At 43.2% G+C, this 23,671-nt stretch overlaps 1 protein-coding gene across 2 annotated transcripts in view; it reads right to left on the bottom strand.

The window, feature by feature from the left end:
• Positions 1-3,804: 3,804 nt before the first annotated feature.
• LOC140843145 (long-chain fatty acid transport protein 2) overlaps positions 3,805-23,671 on the bottom strand; it is a 39,425-nt gene continuing 19,558 nt past the window's right edge. The window contains exons 5-10 of one of the 2 annotated variants that reach the window (XM_073211790.1): positions 14,084-14,278; positions 12,177-12,267; positions 11,384-11,582; positions 9,551-9,648; positions 5,428-5,558; positions 3,805-4,271 (exon numbers count right to left, since the gene is read on the bottom strand). In XM_073211790.1, coding sequence (XP_073067891.1) covers positions 4,095-4,271; positions 5,428-5,558; positions 9,551-9,648; positions 11,384-11,582; positions 12,177-12,267; positions 14,084-14,278 — 891 coding nt within the window. In that variant the 3' untranslated portion in view covers positions 3,805-4,094. The remainder of the gene's footprint in view (positions 4,272-5,427; positions 5,559-9,550; positions 9,649-11,383; positions 11,583-12,176; positions 12,268-14,083; positions 14,279-23,671) is intronic. The other variant, XM_073211791.1, reaches the window with a different exon arrangement.

The raw sequence follows: 23,671 nt of genomic DNA, 5'->3' as shown, positions 1-23,671 counted from the left end.
CCTAGGCGTATACCCAGAATAATTGAAAGCAACACTCAAATACATGTTCAAGGGTGACCACAGCAGCAGTATCCCTGACATCCAAGGTGGGGACAGTGCAAATGCCCATTAGCAGGTGACTGGATAAGCAAATTGTGATTGATGCACATGGGAAGAATTATTCAGCCATAAAGAGGAATGAAGTGTTGATACATGCTGCAATATGGGTGAACCTCAAAAGCATGCTAAGTAAAAGAATGCAGATACCAAAAAAACCCCAAAAAACAAAAAAAGATGGACTGCAGGCCCAGCCCCAGAGGGTCTGATTCAGTTGGACTGGGGTGGGGCCCAATAATTTGCATGTCTGACAAGCTCCCAGGTAATGCTGATCCTGCGCCTCTGGGACCACAGTCTGAGAACCACTACTTCATGAATATGTTCTCTCTTCTCGTATGTGCTAGGTGGGAGGTAGTGATGCAGTGAGCTGCGTGACTTTGTGACTTAACCCCCTAGGCTATGTTTTTTTAATGAAATAAAGAGGTTGGACTAGACACTGTCTAGGACTATTTTTACTTTTGCTATACAGCAAAGGATATGTGTGCATGTAGTAAATAGAATGTTCAAGAACAATTGCAGGCTAATGATGAGACAAAGGGCTGCTTGATGCTGGGACTCTCCTGGGGTCTGCACTTGGTCACTCCAGATCTAAGATCTGAGCCTTAAGAATTAGCGATGATACAGCTCTGAGGCACTGAATTACACTAAATAAGAACACATGATGTAACTCAGGATGATTTTTCTCTCTGTCAGTGGTTTCCAAAATGAGGCCCCCGACCAACAGCATCACCTGGGAGTTTGTTGGAAACATAAATCCCAGCTCCAGTTCCAATTGTGGGGAATAGGTCCCAGCAGCCTGTGTTTTAACATGACTTCCAGGTGATTCCAGTGTTCAAGCTTGAGAATCACTGCTCTGTGTGAACTAGAAGACTCAGATCATCTGTTTAGCTCATCCTTTCCAATCCTCTACCACCCATAAAAAAGATTGCATGGGGAACCAGATGGTTATCAGGGTTGCTTGATGAAAAAGCAACAAATAATTATTGCCTCCTATGTGCCAGGCACTGGGGTTATAATTATAAGCCAGGACAGAATCTCTGCCCTCATGGAGCTCACAGCTTCACAGAAGCATGACATCTGTGTCAAGGAAAATTGACGTCCACAATGGAACATACTGTATATACATACATCCCACAACATGGTGCTTTATGCACTCTGGGGAGACAGCACCCATGTCAACTGGAAGACCTATACTGGCCAGTCAGCCCATCTCCCCTTGAACAGTGCTAGGGTGATGCTTAGTGGCACCTTCTTCCTTCTTTGCTGATTCTTTACAGAGTTCCTGCAGCCCCACCAATAATGACAAAATATTATTGTTGAAAAGTGAAACCACATGGAGAGGACTCTGGTCTCCCTTCTAGAGCTCTTTCCAGTTGGCTTTCCTTGAAGTTCTGATCTGACTTCCTAGACACAGGCTTGGAAAACTCCATCACACTAGTGCTGAGTTCATCTCTTGGTCCATAGCAGGCACCTGCTACATGCTTGGCAGAGTGGATGTATGAATGAGCTTAGGCTGGGTCACTGCATTTGGTTAATCTTGTCCATTTTTATACTGATTCTCATTAGCTTCCATGTCAGATGCTGACATTTCCTAGTTTTTTCCCCAAATTATTTTGGTCTGTAGCATCCTATCTATGCATTGAAAACATATTTCCAAATAATACATTTGTAATCAGAGAACTACTGAATGATTTACATGTGTATCAGCATACATTAAAAAAATATCCATTTGTACTTTCAAGTGAGTTGTGCAGATGTTTCTATAAGCACAATTTCTGACCCTTTAGAGAATTACAAGTCTTTAAAGTTTATTATCTATCATAGTAATGGCTAAGTTTTGTGTACACACATGCAACCCAGGTACTGAGGACACTGCACTGGTGGCTTCATTTATCACAGTGGAACTGTGGTACCTGGTCAGAATCCTGGAGGTGTGGGGAGGTAGAGGCTGAGGAAGCCATTGGGGTGGGAGAGAGAGTGCCTGAGTTTTAACTCGGAAGTCTAAAATGTAGGTCAAAGGTGGTCAGGACCCAGCAGGCTCTGGTTACTGGAATACTGATGTTCTATCAGTGTAAGTGTTGACCTCTCATCCAAAAAGATGTCCGTTGTGACACTGAGTGATGTCACTGCTTTAATAACCTCTGCTTATAACCAGATTTACTTTAGCGAGATTACAAGTAATACAATTGCATAACACGATACTCTCAAAAACAAAGGTCGTGCTATTTCCCATCACTTGGGTTCAGATTCTCACTATGAGATCAATACAACAAAGGCAGATACTTAGAATTTTGCAAAAATTCCCCAAAGCTGACCCACAACCCAAGCAGCAATTCTTCCAAATTATCAGCAAAATTCACAAAGATGCAGTGATATCGAGTTTTCCCAAGGCCATCCTTGTGTCCTATGCATACTAAATGCTCAGGAAATGTCTACTGGGCATGAGTGTGGGTGGGGATTCAGGTCACTAGTCTCCTTATTAATTAGTCACCTAAAAGAACAGAGGGAGTTTAAAAAATATTTCTGTGCTGTGTTGAGGGTGGAGGTGGTGACCCCTCTCCTCATATGTCATTAAGGATCTATGGATATTTTTGCCTGGGGCCTTATGAGGGCTGAAATCAGGGAGAATTGGGGCTCCTTGCCAGCTCCTGGTCATATGAAGATGTCTTCTAGGGAAGGAATTCTCATTTCTTTTAAGGAGGCTGGTGTGAAATTGGATCACACTTACTGGTGTGGACTTAGTGACCATAATTTCATGCAGCCCAAAATAAGCTCCAATAAAGAAGGTGTTGTCATTCAAGTCACTGCCACAGACCTGCTCCTGGAACTTCTGTGCAACTGACACATGCAGAAGTTACGGAGTTCTGTTTAGGAAGGGAGGCAGCTGAGTGCAAGGAGAAAAGAGTCTGTCTGAAAGATCTCCTTAAATTTTCCAAACCTCTCGTGCCATACCAAAGGGGGCAGGTCCTTGAACAGGCTCCCTGGTAGGAGGCTGGCTGTGGAGTGAAACCAGCTCAGGGCTGAGGGGCATGTGCAAGTGGGGGTGCTGGCTGGAGATCTGGGATTTATCTGGTCCACAGATATGCTTCTTGTGGGGTACATGGAACCAGAAAGAATTTTGAGTCTTAACATTTTCAAAATTGGGAGATGCATATGTTATCTGGGTTTCTGTTTTCTGAGTGATTCACATAAATATCTGAGTTCCCATCTTCTGAATAATTAGAAGACCCTGGAAGTCCCTGAGCTGTATCCCCACGTGACAATAATCAGCAAACTGAAGCCGAGTGGTGGCTGTCCTCAAGGTCGCCACATTCATCTGGACCTGCTTCCCTTGTCCACATTACCAATGTGAATCCTGAAGACACCCGACTTTGCAGGCCTTGATATAGCTAATATATTACCTGACTACCTTTTGTATATTGAATTATCATGCTATTAACTTAAGCTCCTTCAAACACCAGAGGTGGCATTTCCACCGGATGGTAACTCTGTTTGTAGACACTGACCAGGATGCTACTAGGTGGGGTGAGTTGACCTTACACTATGATTTCCACTGGGTTGGTCATTGGTGACCCACCCCCTCACCCCTTAATTCCTTGCCATTTTTTACTAGAATGTCATTATGAGTGGGACACTGGTGAAAATGTACCAGTAAGGCTGTCAGGCTCAGGGTTTGCATTTAGAATAAAGCCAGGAAACAGTGCCATCTCATATGTTGGCATTTGCCTATTTTATTATATATTTACAAAAAATAATGCCCTCCCTCTAACAAGCTTAGTTTGAAAATACAAACAGTAAGTGCAAATTGAAAAATAATTATCTCTAAATCTTTTCACTTGCAAAGGCTCAGGTGTAATTTAGAAAAGTCTCCCCTCTTGGGAAGCATGAAGAAAAACTGCATCTCACCATCTTCAACCACATTAGAGTTGGATTATATCAAAAGATTTTACTAGGTCCATTAAGTTTTTGTCTGGAAATATGAGCTCTCATGGGCATATTCACAGTTTCAGACTTTTATTACTTATGGCGTTGTAAATATCCTCAGTCATAGGCACATACATTGCTGCTTTGTCATCCAAGAAATACAAGGAGTCTTTGATGACTTCAGGGTTAAAGCCCTCCTCCACGAGGGTCACTTTGCGGTGTTTAAAAGTTCCAGTGATATCAATAGTGTCCTGCAAAAACATCAAACACGTCACATTGCTGTGGTGTTTTGCAAACAGATTACGTTGCAGGGCAAGAGGCGGGGCAGGGAGGCAGGGAGCCCACTGGCATCTCTGGTTCACAGAGCTCTGAAGCCAAATTTTGCACAGTATCCGTACAGCTTGTTTTCAGAGGTACCCCTAGAGGCCTTTGGCAGGGTTTTTTTTTTTCATTCCCTTAAGGTTTTAGGATCACCTGTGGGCAGTGAGGGGCAGCTGACAGTGAAATACAGAGCAGAGGAGTCTGTTGCTTGGTGAGCTTCAGGAATTACTGGAATACCCTGATTAAGGGTGCGATGGGGATAGGATCATCTATATAATGACAGCTCTGTTTTCTAAGTGTGTTTGTCCATTAGACTGAAGATTTGCTTTTTCTTCAGTTAATAGGTGATGATCTGAGGGTATCTGAATTTTCACATCCCTCAACAATCTCACTGTTAAAAGAAGTGTGTGCTATGAACATCAACAGAAATAACTCTACCTCAGTAATACTGGTAATCTGATGCTTCTTTTCTCAAGTTTTCAGCTATAGAATCATAGATCTCAAAGTCCAAAAGTGAGAGTGTAAAGCTAACCAATGGGTTAATGTTTGAGAAATAAGAAAAGCATCTCTCTAGTGGCAAAAGTTAAACCTGTGGTAGTTCCAGCTGGCTAATGATGCCCAATTAAATTTCACACTATATGGGGGGGGGACTTGGTGAACGGGGGACTCTAGTAAACATAATGTTCTTCATGTAATTATAGATTAATGATAATAAACAAACAAACAAAAAATTTCATACTATAAAAAGGTATAAGACTTCAGTGGATTTTTCCATTATTTAAAACCAGAAATAAGAAGTAGGAGGGTCAAAGCATTTCTATTTTATGTGTCTGCCATAACTCATCAAACAGATTTTGTGAGTTCTTTGCTAATACTGTTGCTGAATGAACTGGCCAGTTCAGGGAGAAAGAGATTAGATTTTGGTTTCTGCTAGCTATAATTTCTGATATCTCTGCTGCTTTATTGAGCTTCCTGGAAAAAGCAGTGAAAATGGCCAGTGTGGTTGCTATGGTGTAAGGGGAATTGTTCCCTAGTGACAAGGGTCTCTGAGAGAGGATAACTGAACTCGATAGCAAGAGGTTGCACCTGTAGTCTTAGAAATCGGGGCCTTGCGTAACTGGGCAGATAATCAGCAACATGCTTAAAGAGTTTCTTTCCATCAAATTCATGGTCATCCTTCATCTTGATGGAAGCCATGCCGATTCGACCCTCGTGACCTAGAAATAAATGAGATAAAATGAGACATGCTGTAGCTATTTATTTTATGATGTTCTGCTAGTTCAAAGAAGCGTGGACTGGGACAGCAGTACGGTATGGGTTTCTTTTGGATAGTTGGAGGTTTCATTTGAAATATATGTTGAAGCTATCCTAAAGTGAATGCAATAATAATAAAAATAAGGATAATAATAAAAGGTATACATCAATTGAATCTGTGACATGCCAGGCCCTATATTAGTGCGCTTTACAGACCTTCTCATTTAAGCTTCCCAACAACCTTATGAAGAGGTACAAATGTTAACTCCACATTAGAGATGAAGAAACTGAAGCTTAAAGGCATTAAGAGACTAGTTCAAGTTCATGCAGCAAATACCAGGCAGGATCAGGAATCGAATGAAAAGAGCCTGGTTGAAAACATCTGAGGGGGAAACAGGTCAAACTGGTGGCTAACAAAACTTTCGTGTCTTTGTCATGTTTGTTTATTTTTGACGTCTGTGAAAAGTCCTTGCTCTGCTGTCCTGAGTGCCTGAGTTCTGGTCACTCTTTGCATTGCAATATCAGGTGTGTTGTGCTTCCAGGCACAAACACCACCTTTGAGACTTATTTATTTAATCAAGGTTCCTAATAGCTTTGCCTCTGTATTATAGAGAGGCCGTGGGACAGGAGGGTGAAGGCAAGGTGCAAAGGTGAGCTGCTCTGTGCCTTCCCACTGATGCCCTTAATCCCGAGGGCACATGCTCTCCTCAGGGAAAACAGATCCCAACAGCTCTTTCTTCCCCATCAGGCACTGCCTTTCAGTGAAGAGAAAAATTACCAGTTTTCTTGTGAGGAAAAGGTAATTAGGTATTAATACGTGTTCTACCTGATCCAGCAGACCCAGCGGGAGTCTATATCCACTTCCCTAAACTACTAAGCTGTAACCAGAGAGGGAGAAGGAGCTGCCCATGGTCACCTGGGCCCTGGCTTTCGAAATCTCTCCCATGGTGACTGTGTGTTTATCCATCACTCTAAAGAAGGCAGAAAACAAGAGGAAAAATTAAAAGAAAGGAAATGCATCCTGATATGATTTGCCCCTTATCTGAAGGAGCGAGGCAGGGCACTGGACCCATTTTCTTACGGGTCCCTGGTAGCTCTCTTGCAGGTACCTGTCTCAGGAATCTGAAATGTCATCAATAAGCTCCTTTTAGAATTACATCAGAGGCTGATGCAACAGAAAACCTTAGTGTCAACTGGCTCCTTGTTTCTGGCTCTGGCAGAAGCAACCAAAAGGCTAGTGGGTCCTGTTGGGTCTCAGGCCTCTGCCCTGACTCCCAGAGGTTAGTTAAGGGCTATTTCAGCTCCAGGAAGAAGGTTCCAGTCTACAGAGGTTCTGGCCAAGGGGTTCCCTAAAGCTGCACTGTCCAATATGGTAGCTACTGGTCACACGTGTCTACTGAAATTAATTATAATTAAATAAAATGAGTATTTCAATTCCTCAGGTGCATTAGCCACATTTCAATGGTTAATAGCCATGTGGTGGCTATTGGCTACACATTCTGGTCAGTGCAAATATGGGACATTTTCATCATTGCAGGAAGTTCTACTGAGCATAGAAAGTTCTAGGTAGTAGCGGGACGGTTCTGATGTGACACCTAGAAAAACTGAACTCCGCTGTAGGCCCAGACCTGTAAGTTCCTTCCTGATCCAAAGCTGAGATCTGGGAAGGTCTTGCTCAGCCCTCCGTTCCTAAAAATCACCCTGGCGGCTTGATGCTTTACTTTAGATAGACTTTCCACATTTCTAGGCTGGAATGGGGCTGGTCTCTGTGCATGGGAGGCCAGATGGCAGCAAGTGTAGCTTTGAGAATCACAGAATCCAAAAGCTGGGAGAAACTTTAGAGTTCACCTCTAACCTTTCATTGCTGCAAGAATTCATATAGGATCCCAGGTGGACATCCAGCTTCTTTACGGGCCTCAGTGGGACATTCCCTATCTTAAGAGGCAGCCCATTCTATTGTTCACCCCTTTGGTTACAGGAGAGCACCAGGCCTGGTCATTTCACTGCCTGGCCATTTCCACCCGTCGGATTTTGTCCTGCTCACTGGAGCAACACAAGCGTATCGCCTTCTTGCCCCACCTGTGTCCTAATCATTTGCAAACTGTTAGCCTCCTCTCTGTTCTCTATCCGTGCCTCCCAAAACTTACTTGTCATTAGACTTATTTGGGAATTTAAAAAGACATGAAGAGTCTGAGGCCCAAACCCCAGAAGTTCTGATCCTTTAGATCCAGAGTTTAAAAAGTTTTCCAGATGATTCTGATGATTGGCCAGATTTTCAGAATCACTAGGTTTCAGTGCTTCCCAGACCTTAGTATTTTTAAAAAAATCGTGTTAAGACACACATTAAACTCGTCATTTTAACCATTTTACAGTGAACAACTCAGTGGCATTTAGTACATTCACACTATGGTACAACTACCACCAGTATCTACTTTTAGGTATTTTACCCCCAAATAAGACTTTGGTGTTTTTAAGAATCATTGGAGGGCTTGTTATAACACAGCTCCCTGGGTCTACCCCACAGATTCTGACTGAGCGTGTCTGGGGATGGCCTGAGACTCTGACTCAGCAGGTCTGGGGATGGCCTGAGATTCTGACTCAGCAGGTCGCGGGATGGCCTGAGATTCTGACTCAGCAGGTCTGAGGATGGCCTGAGATTCTGACTCAGCAGGTCTGGAGTTGGCATGTTAAACAAGCTCCCCATGATGCTGCTGAAGCTGGACCAGAGACCCCACTTTGAAAAGCCCTGGATTAGGTCTTTCCATTCCATTCCCCAGGTTCTCTCACCTTCTCATACATATTCTTTTCTGTTGTTACCCTTTTAAAATTCAGCATTGAGAAGTACATGCCAGGTGGGGCCTGAGAAGCTCTGCAGGGCATGATGGCTGACAAACATGACATGGACCCTTGTATTAATTCAGCCTAAAGCCCAAACACAAGAAGTATTCTGCACTCCTCACCCTCTGCGACCTGAGAAGTGGCTACACTTCCTTTGTACCATTGTCATAGGGTTCGAGAGGAACAGGCAAGACAAAGTCTCCAATATTCTTTAAAAAACTAAAAAATTGGATATTTAAAAAAAATGAAAACAAGGTCATGTGAAACCATTATAGCTCAGGGAAAAGGGACTTGAGTATTTCATGTTGATTCAGGGTGAGAATCCCAAATAATGAGTTCTGGGGGGAATAGCAGTGTCCCTAGCACCTTATATTTGAAAAGTGATGTGGAGGTTATAATGCTGGCATCTATAATTAAAATGATTTTTTCTCTTGACTGTTCTCATATATATCTGGTGCACACAAAACATATGCTTAGTATTTCCGTAACTGAAATGAATTAATTATCTTGACAATCTTAACTGCAGGACTGGCAATAACACTAGTTTCAGTGATTTGCCTGAAGTCAAACGGCCAGCAGGTGTAAGAGCCAGACCCGAAGTCAAATGCTGGCACTCCCCATTTGGCAGCAGCCTTGCAGACGACAGCTTGGTGACGCTACTCTATATGACGATTCTGAAATTCAGTATGCTGGCCTCGGGTAAAGGACCTGCTTTAAAATAAGAGTCTAGACAAAGTCAGCTCCTTCCCTGGTTTTTCTTCTTGCAACTGCACTTGGTCATATTTGTGAGGCCAAGATACCATTTCTCAGCTATCAAGTGTGACACGTATTTTCAGGAGGTGTGCCCAATACAGCACGGGACCCTGCATCTAGGAGGGATCTGGCTCACCCAGGAGACCAAGAACAGCTGGGGAGCTGAACCACAGATCAGGGCCACATTCAGACGTATTGACTTGGCTGATTTATAATGGAACATAAGCCAGACTCTTTCTTCTAGGTGTCTGACAGTGATTTTTCAGTTGGCAGGAGAAAGTGATGACAAACTTTGCCATGGGGTTAAAATTATGACCAGTTGCTGTCTGAGTTTAGGCATAGATTTATAACCTACTGTGCCTACCTGGCACGGGCACGCCATAAACATTCACTTCTTGGACAAAATCAACCAGTCCCACAACATCAGCAACTTCAGTGGTGGCCACGTTTTCCCCTTTCCACCTGGAAGAAACGACAAAGTTCGCAGAGGTCACTGGTGGTCGCTGGCCCAGGCTGTGTGAGGTGGCTGCACTCATCTTCTTCACCCTGGGCCTCAGCCTCCCCAGCTTAGTCGTGGGAGAGGCACTCCATTTATGGAACAAAAGACAAAGGCATAGACCTAAATAATAAGATGTGGAATTTCAACCTTACCACGTGAACAATGATAAACAGACTGATGCTGTTCTAATGTGAAAATACAGGCTTGGCCTAAGACAGGCAATGGGAATAAAAATTAAACACCTGTGACTTTACGCTGTGTTAAGGTCTCTCACTTTCTCATTCACTAAGTTTGGTTGCTATTTAATTCCATCAGTGAATTTCTATTTAATAGAATTTTATATGTCTACTTGAGGTTCTCATGGCATTGAAAAAGCTTTTCATAAGAAATAACATACTTTCTATTCAGGAGCTACTTTTCCACTTAAAAAAGAGTTAAAATATCTTACATTAAAAAATTCTTTAGTTCTCCTAATAGTATTTTTTTATATGATGGCTGACAACCAGGACATGGCCCCTTATATTAACTCAGCATAAAGTCCAATATGAGATGTATTCCACACTCCTCATGCTGTGTGACTTGAAATGTGGCTACACTTCCCCTTGTGTCATTGTCATAGAGTTGGAGAGGAAGAGGTAAGAGAAAGTCTCAAAATTCTTTTTAAAATAAAAAAACTGGATATTCTTTAAAAAATAAACAAGGTCATGGGAGACCATCATGGCTCAGGAAAAAGGGACTTCCGTATTTCTATTTTGATTATAGTTGAGATTCTATAGTAACATGAAGTCCACATAATCATGATATGAATCCTGAGTCATGGAATATTAGAGATGGAAAGGACCCTGGGGTCATCAAGATCCTCATTTCATGGGTGAAGGAATCAAGGTCAAGCAAGGTCCCACGACAACACAGCTGGTCAGGGGTAGAGTAAAGCTTGGGGCTTGGTTTCCCTTATTCAAATCCATGGTTTCTACTATTGCCAGACAACTTCCATCCCCTCCTCTTTCATTCATGCAAAAAGTAATTGTGGGTGTCAGGCACTGTGCTAGGTGCTGCAGGGGCTGAACAAGCAGACACAGGGCTTGGTCTTGGGGGGGGGTCTACACAGGAGGGAAGCATTTAAATCAAGTGTCATGAAGCTGGAGGGCTGTGCTGTTGTAGGGACTTAATTTCAGAGTCTATTACAATGACTTTCTCACTTCATCATGCTGACCTGAGGGTTCTGTGAGAAACCCTGGATGGGGCTGGAGAGTGGGAGGGAGGAGACTGGAGGGGCCTCTGAACCCCTCCTCTCCTCTTCAACTAGATCAGCTCCGTGTTAATTTGCATTTGGTTTTATCTGATGAAAAGCCCCATGATTGGAAAGAATGTGAAAATCTCAGGCTGTCCTATGAGTGACCAGTAATAACTGAGGATAAATGAGAGGATTTGAATGGACTGAGCTATTTAGGCTCCAAAAATCAGACACAGATTTTCTGCCTTATTCTCATCTGGTGTTGCTCAACGAAGTTAACTGCTTTACAGAGTGACACCTCATGCGTTTTGCTCCTTATTTTCTGGGGACATAGGAGGTTGAATTGGCACACCAAAGAGATAGAAGAAATGGAGCACCATGACCGAAGTGGAACGCGATTCCAATTTAGGAGTAAGCCAACTTGTGCACGTGTTTGTTTGGCTCTCTAATTCAGAGAAACCAACCGGAATGTATCTCCAACTCTGTCATGGAAGTGGATGAAATTTTCATGGTCTATCATTAAGAGATCTCCACTGTTGAAATAGAGGTCTCCTTTCTTAAAGACGTCTCTCAGCTTTTTCTTCTCTGTCTGAGTCTTTCCTCCACTATAGCCACTAAATGGTGTGAGTCGTGTTATTTTGCAAACCAGGAGTCCAACTTCGCCTAAGACATAAGAAAACAAATTGTTATTTTATGCGCTAGCAGTAGGCAAATTTTATTACTAACCTTCTCTTAAAACTGATGTCATACAACCCACATGACAAGGTGGCTGCAAGAAGTGGCATTTTCCACACACATGTACGTGCATATCCATATACATCGTATACCACATATTACACAAAACACAGAGGACCTTATTTTATATGGCCACACATTTGTAATTTTTTAATGCTAATTCTTTACTGAATAATGATTTACATGCATAGACAAATGCACAATAGTTTAAGCTTAAAGGAAAAGACCCCCTAAAACTAACGATAGCTTTGGAACCATAATCACATATCCCTTTCCGCAAATCCGCCTCATAATCAAGAAGTTGTTAAGCCAGGTTTCAAACTGTAATCTTCTTACATGTGGTAGTAAATTAGCATCTTTTGGAACTTCTGTAATTATTTCTGAGGATACTTAAATAAACCTATTTTCTCCCACTCTGATAAATTTTACCAGGTACTCATTTTCGCAATGCTGTTAGTTCTTAACAGTTAGTTGGTCAAGGTAAGAAAAGGCACATGTTAATTGAAGAAAAATCCACTGTACCTTTGGGAACTTTGATGCAATATCCATTTCCATCACGGACAGGTTCATCCTTCTCCACATCATATTTAATCAGCTCATATGTTATGACTTTCTGACACAATTAAAACATATCATTTTGAGTACAAATTTTTTCACTTTTTTATTGTGGTATAGTGTACATAGAATATACAAAGTATATATACCTAAACCATATAGTTTGGTGAATTTTTACATATATAGACACCACTGGAACTACCGTCCTGACCCAGATAGAAAACATTGTCAATACCTTCCAAAGTTTCCTCTTGCTTGCACCCAGCTTCCTTCCCTGGGGCTCTGAACTGCATCTAGCCTGGGTCTTCAAGGTTCGGGGTGGTACTGGTTAGACGGAAGCCAACTAGACAAGGCTGACCGCCTCAGCAGCGGTTCCAGTGGGCAGGAGGAAACTGATCTTCAGTCTGGAGCAGTGCTGCCCAGAGTTCTCTCCAATGGTAGAAATGCTCTCTGTACTGCTCAATAGGGCAGTCGCTAAACAAGTGGCTACTCAGCACTTGAAATGTTGCTAGTGCAAATGAAGAACCAATTAAAAAATTTTATTCATATAATTTAAATTTCAGTAGCCATGTGTAGCTCATGGCTACCATATTGGACGGCCCAGGCGTGGAGGGAGCTGTGAAGTCTGTATAGATTTGGCTGTCATTGCCAGAGAGATTCCTTGGACTTGAGAAGGCCTGGAGATCAGGCCAGAATATAAGGAATGGAACGGCAGTAACTGCTATAGCTAACAATTACTCAAGGCTATTATCTGACAGGTATTGGGCTGTATCCTCTAAGGATTTTCTCATGAATTATTTAGTTTAATCATTCAATAACCGTTTTCTCTCATTAATACTGAGTTTGGGCCAAGTATTGGCCTATTTCTTTTTCCTATCTCTGTTTCATAAATGATGGAGCTGAGGCCGAAGGAACATCAGTGACTTGCCTCAGGGCATTCGGTTAGGATGTGAAGGTCCTGGCACATCCTCTCTGGAGCCAGACCTCTTATGCGCATGGACTACTGTCCTCTGTCTGCTGCCAGTCACTCCCTGGGGACATGGACTGCCTGGGATCTCTGGTGTGACTGTTTCCTGGCCAGGGAGGATGGGCTGCCAGAGGCACAATGACAGTGGTGCCTGCTGAAGCCAGTGGAAGCTCAGCACTTGCTGGATATTACTGGAATTTGCAGGCCAGGTGGTCATCTGGAAGTCTGACTGCCTGAACACAGAAAAGGCAGAGATGTTGTCCAGAGACCCTAGGTGATAAAATGACTAAGAGGGAAGACTGCTGTGTGAGCTGGTTTAAAAATAAGAACTGTCTTTCTGGAAGAGGTATCAGGTGAACACAAATGTTCACAAGATTCTAGAATCTGGATGCATCCCAGATCTCTTGAAGGTCTTCATAGTGGTTCTTCACCTTGGCTGCACAAGCTTTTGAGAAACACTGAAGCCTGGGCCCTGCCTCAGCATGAAGCTCAGGGGGTGGGACCCTGCACCTGTACCTGTGACACCTCCCTGGGTGATCTGAGGCCCAGCACAGCCAGGGGCAAGCACCACGCCTCACAGCACAGGGGAAACTTAGAGAGCTGGAAGCCTTCAGGCGTTTTGTCATATAGGAGTATAAATGGGCTCAGGAAGACTTCCCATAGGACTTCACTTTGCCGAGGGCCAAGGTATAATGGATTGTTATTAATAGAAATTAAGATTTTTAAATTAGAGGACTCTGTCATTCCAAGCTATCACAGAGAATGAGCAAAACCTCCTGGTGGATGGGCTCTGGCTGTGATGCTGTATGAAATTCTGATGAGAATAACATTATCATGACACAGCTTTTGGGAAACCTCTGTATTCTGAACACTGGGTACATGGGCTCTCCTTTTTCAAGGTACTTACTTTCTGTAGGTAGTTTACTCTTCCAATAGCCCCGATTTTTCTCGTATAATTCACAAAGCCAATATTGCCTTCAGTGGAAGCATAGAACTCATAAATGTGAATGTCCCCAAATCTCTTGATGAATTCTCTCCACACATCTCCTCGCAAGCCATTTCCCAATGCCAGTCTCACTTTATGATCACGATCGTTTGGTTTCTGTGGTAGGAGGAGGAGGGGATCAAACGGAACCATCACTGGAGCCTGTACTTATGTATTAATAACTGCCTTTATGTTTGTGTGTTTATGTTGGTTATACATTTTCTCTAGTGCACCCCTTCTCTGTCACCCACACACATGACCCCTCGTCCCCACCAACACATGTAGTATGGGCTGACAGCCAGGACTCTGATTGAATAACCAAAGGACTTGGCTTCCCATTTTGATTTTTTAATTTTATTTTGGTATCATTAATCTACAATTACATGAAGAACATTATGTTTACTAGGCTCACTCCTTCACCAAGTCCCCCCCACATACCCCTTAACAGTCACTGTCCATCAGCGTAGTAAGATGCTGTAAAATCACTACTTGTCTTCAAAGTATTGCACAGCCTTCCCCATGCCCCCTCTCCACTGTACATGCTAATCGTAATGGCCCCTTTCTTTTTCCCGCCCTTATCCTTCCCTTCCCACCCATCCTCCCCAGTCCCTTTCCCTTTGGTAGCTGTTAGTCCATTCGTCGGTACTGTGATTCTGCTGCTGTTTTGTTCCTTCAGTTTTTCTTTGTTCTTATACTCCACATATGAGTGAAATCATTTGGTACTTGTCTTTCTCTGCCTGGCTTATTTCACTGAGCATAATAGCCTCTAGGTCCATCCATGCTGTTGCAAACGGTAGGATTTGTTTTCTTCTTATGGCTGAATAATATTCCATTGTGTATATGTACCACATCTTCTTTATCCATTCATCTACTGATAGACACTTAGGTTGCTTCCATTTCTTGGCTATTGTAAATAGTGCTGCGATAAACATAGGGGTGCATCTGTCTTTTTCAAACTGGGCTGCTGCATTCTTAGGGTAAATTCCTAGAAGTGGAATTGCTGGTTCAAATGGTATTTCTATTTTGAGCTTTTTGAGGAACCTCCATACTGCTTTCCACAATGTTGAACTAATTTGCATTCCCACCAGCAGTGTAGGAGGGTTTCCCTATCTCCGCAACCTCGCCAACCTTTGTTGTTGTTTGTCTTTTGGATGGTAGCCATCCTTACTGGTGTGAGGTGATATCTCATTGTGGTTTTAATTTGCATTTCTCTGATGACAAGTGATGTGGAGCATCTTTTCATGTGTCTGTTGGCCATCTGAATTTCTTCTTTGGAGAACTGTCTGTTCAACTCCTCTGTCCATTTTTAAATTGGATTATTTGCTTTTTGTTTGTTGAGGTGTGCGAGCTCTTTATATATTTTGGATGTCAACCCTTTATCGGATCTGTCATTTATGAATATATTCTCCCATACTGCAGGGTACCTTTTTGTTTTATTGATGGTGTCCTTTGCTGATACAGTCCTACTTGTTCATTTTTGCTTTTGTTTCCCTTGCCCAAGGAGATATGTTCACGAAGAAGTTGCTCATGTTTATGTCCAAGAGATTTTTGCCTATGTTTTTTTCTAAAAGTTTTATGGTTTCATGACTTACATTCAGGTCTTTGATCCATTTTGAATTTTCTTTTGTGTATGGGGTTAGACTGTGATCCAGTTTCATTCTCTTACATGTAGCTGTCCAGTTTTGCCAGCACCATCTGTTGAAGAGACTCTCACTTCCCCATTGTATGTCCATGGCTCCTTTATCATATATTAATTGACCATATGTGTTTGGGTTTATATCTGAAGTCTCTAATCTGTTCCACTGGTCTGTGGCTCTGTTCTTGTGCCAGTACCAAATTGTCTTGATTACTGTGGCTTTGAAGTAGAGCTTGAAGTTGGGGAGTGAGATCCCCCCCCCCACTTTATTCTTCCTTCTCAGGATTGCTTTGGCTATTCGGGGTCTTTGGTGGTTCCATATGAATTTTTGAACTATTTGTTCCAGTTCATTGAAGAATGCTGTTGGTAATTTGATAGGGATTGCAATGAATCTGTATATTGCTTTGGGCAGGATGGCCATTTTGTCGATATTAATTCTTCCTAGCCAGGAGCATGGGATGAGTTTCCATTTGTTGGTGTCCTCTTTAATTTCTCTTAAGAGTGTCTTGTAGTTTTCAGGGTATAAGTCTTTCACTTCCTGGGTTAGGTTTATTCCTAGGTATTTTATTCTTTTTGATGCAATTGTGAATGGAATTGTTTTCCTGATTTCTCTTTCTATTGGTTCATTGTTAGTGTATAGGAAAGCCATAGATTTCTGTGTGTTAATTTTGTATCCTGCAACTTTGCTGAATTCCGATATTAGTTCTAGTAGTTTTGGAGTGGAGTCTTTAGGGTTATTTATGTACAATATCATGTCATCTGCAAATAGTGACAGCTTGACTTCTTCTTTACCAATCTGGATTCCTTGTATTTCTTTATTTTGTCTAATTGCCACGGCTCGGACCTCCAGTACTATGTTAAATAACAGTGGGGAGAGTGGGCATCCCTGTCTTGTTCCCGATATCAGAGGAAAAGCTTTCAGCCCCTCTCGCTGTTCAGTATGATGTTAGCTGTGGGCTTATCTTATATGGCCTTTATTATGTTGAGGTACTGGCCCTCTATACCCATTTTCTTGAGAGTTTTTATCATGAATGGATGTTGAATTTTGTCGAATGCTTTTTCAGCATCTATGGAGATGATCATGTAGTTTTTGTCCTTCTTTTTGTTGATGTGGTGGATGATGTTGATGGATTTTCAAATGTTGTACCATCCTTGCATCCCTGGGATGAATCCTACTTGGTCATGGTGTATGATCCTTTTGATGTATTTTTGAGTTCGGTTTGCTAATATTTTGTTGAGTATTTTTGCATCTACATTCATCAAGGATATTGGTCTGTAGTTTTCTTTTTTGGTGGGGTCTTTGCCTGGGTTTGGTATTAGGGTGATGTTGGCTTCATAGAATGAGTTTTGGAGTATTCCCTCCTGTTCTATTTTTTGGAAAACTTTAAGGAAAATGGGTATTATGTCTTCTCTGTATGTCTGATAAAATTCCGAGGTAAATCCATCTGGCCTGGGGGTTTTGTTCTTGGGTAGGTTTTTGATTACCACTTCAATTTTGTTGCTGGTGATTGGTCTGTTTAGATTTTCTGTTTCTTTCTGGGTCAGTCTTGGAAGGTTGTATTTTTATAGGAAGTTGTCCATTTCTCCTAGGTTTTCCAGCTTGTTAGCATATAGGTTTTCTAGCATATAGTATTCTCTAATAATTCTTTGTATTTCTGTGGGGTCCGTCATGATTTTTCCTTTCTTGTTTCTGATTCTGTTGATGTGTGTTGATTCTCTTTTTCTCTTAATAAGTCTGGCTAGAGGCTTATCTATTTTGTTTATTTTCTCAAAGAACCAGCTCTTGGTTTCATTGATTTTTTTCTATTGTTTTATTCTTCTCAATTTTATTTATTTCTTCTCTCATCTTTATTATGTCCCTCCTTCTGCTGACCTTAGGCCTCATTTGTTCTTTTTCCAATTTCAATAATTGTGACATTAGACTATTCATTTGGGATTGTTCTTCCTTCTTTAAATATGCCTGGATTGCTATATACTTTCCTCTTAAGACTGCTTTTGCTGCGTCCCACAGATGTTGGGGTTTTCTGTTGTTGTCACTTTTCCATATATTGCTGGATCTCCATTTTAATTTGGTCATTGATCCATTGATTATTTAGGAGCATGTTGTTAAGCCTCCATGTGTTTGTGAGCCTTTTTGCTTTCTTTGTACAAGTTATTTCTAGTTTTATTCCTTTGTGGTCTGTAAAGTTGGTTGGTAGGATTTCAATCTTTTTGAATTAACTGAGCCTCTTTTTGTGGCCTAGTATATGGTCTATTCTGGAGAATGTTCTGTGTGCACTTGAGAAGAATGTGTATCCTGTTGCTTTTGGATGTAGAGTTCTATAGATGTCTATTAGGTCCATTTGTTCTAGTGTGTTGTTCAGTGCCTCTGTGTCCTTACTTATTTTCTGTCTGGTGGATCTGTCCTTTGGAGTGAGTGGTGTGTTGAAGTCTCCCAAAATGAATGCATTGCATTCTATTTCCTCCTTTAATTCTGTTAGTATTTGTTTCACATATGTTGGTGTTCCTGTATTGGGTGCATATATTTTTTTAATGGTTATATCCTCTTGTTGGACTAAGCCCTTTATCGTTATGTAAAGTCCTTCTTTATCTCTTGTTACTTTCTTTGTTTTGAAGTCTATTTTGTCTGATACTAGTACTGCAAGACCTGCTTTTTTCTCACTGTTGTTTGCATGAAATACGTTTTTCCATCCCTTGACTTTTAATCTGTGCATGTCTTTGGGTTTGAGGTGAGTCTCTTGTAAGCAACATATAGATGGGTCTTGCTATTTTATTCATTCTATTACTCTGTATCTTTTGATTGGTGCATTCAGTCCATTTACATTTAGGGTGATTATTGAAAGATATGTATTTATTGCCATTGCAGGCTTTAAGTTTGTGGTTACCAAAGGTTCAAGGTTAGCTTCTTTACTATCTTACTGTCTAACTTAACTTGCTTATTGAGCTATAATATACACTGTCTGATGATTCTTTATTTCTCTCCCTTCTTATTCCTCCTCCTCCATTCTTCATATGTTGGGTGTTTTGTTCTGTGCTCTTTTTAGGAGTGCTCCCTTCTACAGCAGTCCCTCTAAAATACCCTGTAGAGGTGGTTTGTGGGAGGCAAATTCCCTCAACTTTAGCCTGTCTGGGAATTGTTTAATCCCTCCTTCATATTTAAATGATAATTGTGCTGGATACATATCCTTAGTTTGAGGCCCTTCTGTTTCATTGCATTAAATATATGATGCCATTCTCTTCCGGCCTGTAAGGTTTCTATTGAGAAGTCTGATGGCAGCCTGATGGGTTTTCCTTTGTAGGTGACCTTTTTTCTCTCTCTGGCTGCCTTTAATACTCTGTCCTTGTCCTTGATTTTTGCCATTTTAATTATTATGTGTCTTGGTGTTGTCCTCTTTGGATTCCTTCTGTTGGGAGTTCTGTGTGCTTCCGTGGTCTGAGCAACTATTTCCTCCCCCAGTTTGGGGACGTTTTCAGCAATTATTTCTTCAAGGACACTTTCTATCCCTTTTTCTCTCTCTTCTTCTTCTGGTACCTCTATAATGCAGACATTGTTCCTTTTGGACTGGTCACACAGTTCTCTTAATATTGTTTCATTTCTGGAGATCCTTTTATCTTTCTCTGCATCAGCTTCTATGCATTCCTGTTCTCTGGTTTCTATTCCATTAATGGCCTCTTGCATCCCATCCATTCTGCTTTTAAGTCCTCCCAGAGATTGTTTTATTTCTGTCATCTCCCTCTGTACTTGCTCCTTTAGTTCTTGCATATTTCTCTGCAGATCCATCAGCATGGTTATGATTTTTATTTTGAATTCTTTTTCAGGGAGACTGTTTAGGTCTATCTCCACAGGTCCTCTCTCAGGGGTTGTCTGGGCTATTTTGGACTGGACTAAATTCTTCTGCCTTTTCATGGTGATAGCGGTGGCTGTAGGCAGGTAGCGGGTGTGTCAGCTGGGAGCAGAAAGTCCTTTCCTGCTTGCTGGACACCTTGCCCTTCTGCGCTGCCTGTGTCAGTTACCTGCACTCCTGGAGCAGCCACAGGGTTAATCCCCTAAGCTGCTGTGGGTGGGGTCTCCGTCAGAGCAGCGCAGAGCCCTGCGGGGAGTGGCAGGCACACCAGGTGCACTCCCCTGTGGAAGTGGCACCTCTGCCGGGCAGCTGTGTGCCAGCAGTGACCTTTGGGTCTGGCCCGGGTGGCTGTGTGTTGGGCTGGGATTCCAGGCGGCTGCTGGGTGCGTGGTTGCTCCTGGGCCACTCCTCCGCCACCGCCACCGGCTCCTGCAGGCCATCCTGGGCCCCTCTGGCACCATGGCTTCCTGCGTGCGTGGGCTGCTCCTGGGCTGCTCGGTCACCGCCGTGGCGGCGGGCTTGCACAGGCCGCTACTGGTCCCCTCTGGCTCTGCTGCCCATAGTGCGCACTGCTGCTCTCCCACTACTGGGCCGGTGTGTCGGGGTCTGCGCCAGTTGGGGGAACGACTGGCAGGCTGCTTAGTGCTGTGAGGGGCTTCAGAGCTGCACTGCTGCCCAGGGGGTTAGGGAAAGATCCCGGGAATCCCAGCTGCTGGCTAAGTGTGCCGGGACAACTTCGTCCAGCTGTGGGGTCCCTGTCCCTTTAAGACTTGCAAAAAGCACTCGCTTTTCTTTTGTCTCAGGGGTGCCGATTGTGGGGACCTGCCTGCAGGTTTTGTTTTTCCGTTTCTCTAATATCCAGCACCCTGTGCACTGTGTGTCTGTGCTCCAAGTGCGGATTTCTAGAGCTGGTTGTTTAGCAGTCCTGGGCTTTCACTCCCTCCCCGTTCTGACTCCTTTCTTCCCGCTGGGTTCTGGGGTAGGGGGGCATTTGGGTCCCGCCTGGCTGCGGCTTGTATCTTACCTGCTTTGTGTGATGTTGAGTTCTCACAGATGTAGATGTAGCCTGACTGTTGTACTGTATCCACTGGTGTCTCTTTAGGAGTAGTTGTATTTATTGTATTTTCATAAATATATATGTTTTAGGGAGGAGATTTCCACTGAACTACTCACCCTGAAATCTTGGCTCTGCCCCCTCCATTTTGATTTTTAAGAGGCAAAGTGAGGTAACTTGACAGAACCAAGAGATGCCAACATTTGATGCACATCCAATCTGAAGCTAAAATAATGTGTTGAATATTTTCTTGATGGGGCAGGTGAGTATCAGGGAATAGCCAGAAAGGAAGGGCCACAGGGGAAAGATCAGACCCAATCTGAAGCAATCATCTTCAGTTACCAACAAGAGAACTGGGAACCCAGTGCAAGGAGAGAGAGACAATCATTTTCTACAGTCATTAAAGAGCAATACTGGTGGGGCCTGGGGGACGGGAGAGAAGACTCTTATCATGTCCTCATTTAGCAAATAGGCCCAGAGCTCACAAGGGCAGTGGCTGAACCAAGACAATGAAACTGTCCCAGTGGGGTGGGAAGGGGCAGAGAGGGAAGAAGCCGGCTCCCAGTTGCCTCAGGTGGCCTGGGAGGAAAATGCTTTGTTACACATAAAAATCACAAAGGAGAAGCTTCAGTGCAAGAGGGAAAGGAGTCCTGTGTCAGCACGAGAGATGCAGTCACATCCAGGTCGCTTTCCCTCCTTTATGAGGCCTCTACAAATACGTCCAAACCTATGATGATTTTAATGATATTTGTTATTAATAAGGCTCATTATGCCCTCTAGAAGATCACAGCCTGATGGGAGAAAAGGGCAAATAAATAAGTATAATGTTACTTTATAAATTCTGAAATTCCATGACCTTTAATAGGAAACAGAATGGAATGGGGTTAAGAGCCTGGTACCTGGGCCTCTCCTCTCATATCTGTGTTAGTTTGTTTGATCAAACTACAATTTGCTTAAAAGGGTGAATGATCTAAAGAGCATTCCTACTCTGTGAATCACTGTGAAGTGATGTTCAAAAAGAACTGCTTGAAGAGAGAGGCTGGCAGGTCTCTGACAAGGGGAGGACCTTTGCTGTGGCCGCTGGAAAGCAAACCAAAACAAACCTGGAACTGGCTTCCACGTAGGAGCCCAGGGGCCAGTGGAGCAGCAGGTAGGCATTTCATTTCTGATTAGGTCTTGAGTCAAAACTCAGGTGATGATGCTCCTCCGGGAGGCCTAACCAGAGAGGTGGACAGATACTGGCCACTGGTAAAAGCTGGGCCCCTTGCACAGTCTTTCTGAGGAGGAAACGTAGAGAAGGACTGCTGGCCTCTAGCCGGTGGTTCTTAAGCAGGGTGCTCACGGGCATACCTGAGGAGCCTTTTGAGCCTAAACGAACCTAGGTATTCTGACTGGGTGGGAAGTAATTAGCTCCCAAGGTCCATAGATCACTGATTGTACAAATCTTTCTCGACTTACAGTGGGGTTAAGCTCTGATAAACACATCATAAATTGAAAACATTTAATCCATCTAACCTGCCAATAGCATAGCTAAGTCTGGCCTACCTTAAACATGCTCAGAACATTCACAGTAGCCTACCGTTGGGCAAAATCATCCATCACAAAGCTTATTTAATTATAAAGTGCTGCACAGCTTATGTAATTTATTGAATACTGTAGTGAATGTGAAAACAGAGTGGTCGTAAGTGTACCTGTTATTCACCCCTGTGGCCGCATGGCTGGCTGGGGGCTGGGCTCCCTGCGGCTGCCCAGCACCACGACAATCTCCTGCCACAGCATGACGCTAGCCGGGGAGCAGATCAACATTTAAACTTCACGGGATAGTTTCTACTGAACACATACTGCTTTGACACTATCACAAAGTCAAAAAATTATGAAGTTGAAATGTTTTATGTCCAGGACTGCATCTGTATTCCCTTTTATAATTGCCACATACGTCTAAGCAGGGAGATACCTGTCTGGCTATGAGGGCCAGTCCTGCTCTGTGCTTGTTGTCCTGATGTGCTTATTAATTTCACCCCTTTCACCCACAGGTATCTTCATTTGGATTATGCAGATTATGAAATATAGGCTCACTCAGTCTCAGTGAGGACCATCAGCTTTTCAGAGACCACCCTCGCCCCCCCCCACTCCCATCCCTTACTGCCACTCTGGGAATAAAACATTACAAATATTTGAAGAATATTAACTTTCACTTAAAAAATAACCACCTGGCCTGGGACTTAGCTGCCCCCAGACCTGTGTGTGAAGCTCCAAAGCACTCCAATGTGTAAAACCACGACCTTACTTATTCTATCTGAAGCTCACAAACACCCTCTTAGGTCATTTCCTTGTCTCCTGGGTGGTAAGCTTCTATCTCCCCAGTTAGACTGTAAATTTCTGAGAGGCCAGGTTCCCTCCGTCACCTGCAGGGCCTGGACCTGTGCTTTGCAGGCAGGGCAAGTGCGGCAGTAAAAGAAGACATGACCTCCACCAGGAAGCCCTCAAGGTCTCTGCTCAACAGTTAATGGCTGGGACATTGGCACAGGGCAGGGCTTAGGGCACAGGAAGCTGCAGGTGCCCCGGGTGACTGGGCAGCAGGCCAGCCTCACAGGTGCAGCTGTCACCTGGGGTGGTGGGGGCTGTGCTCAGAGGCACAACAGCATGGACTCACTTTTCATCATGAACAGAAGTATCTTATTACACCAGCAGGAGGGATTAAGGCCCTAAGCTGGACATGTTTGTGGACACAAACTGGGAGGACCTTCTGAGATGTGTCGCTTGCCAGTGGCTGGGAGTTCTGGTGCGAATAGAGTTTTCCTTTCCCACAGGGGACACAGTGTCCCTCATCACCAAAGCCAGTCCTCGAGGGAACCGTATTTTAGGATGAGGGTCGCCTGCTCAGTTTTCTTTAACAAGGATTAAACCTTCTATTCCACAACAGGGGTGAGGTGCAACACGTGAGTGCACCTCGGAACTTACATGACTGGGATTTA

The sequence above is a fragment of the Manis javanica genome, chromosome 8 (assembly GCF_040802235.1).
Source record: "Manis javanica isolate MJ-LG chromosome 8, MJ_LKY, whole genome shotgun sequence".
Lineage (NCBI taxonomy): Eukaryota > Metazoa > Chordata > Mammalia > Pholidota > Manidae > Manis > Manis javanica.
The sequence above is the reverse complement of the archived record's forward strand: the minus strand, read 5'-3'. Positions and strand labels throughout refer to the sequence as shown.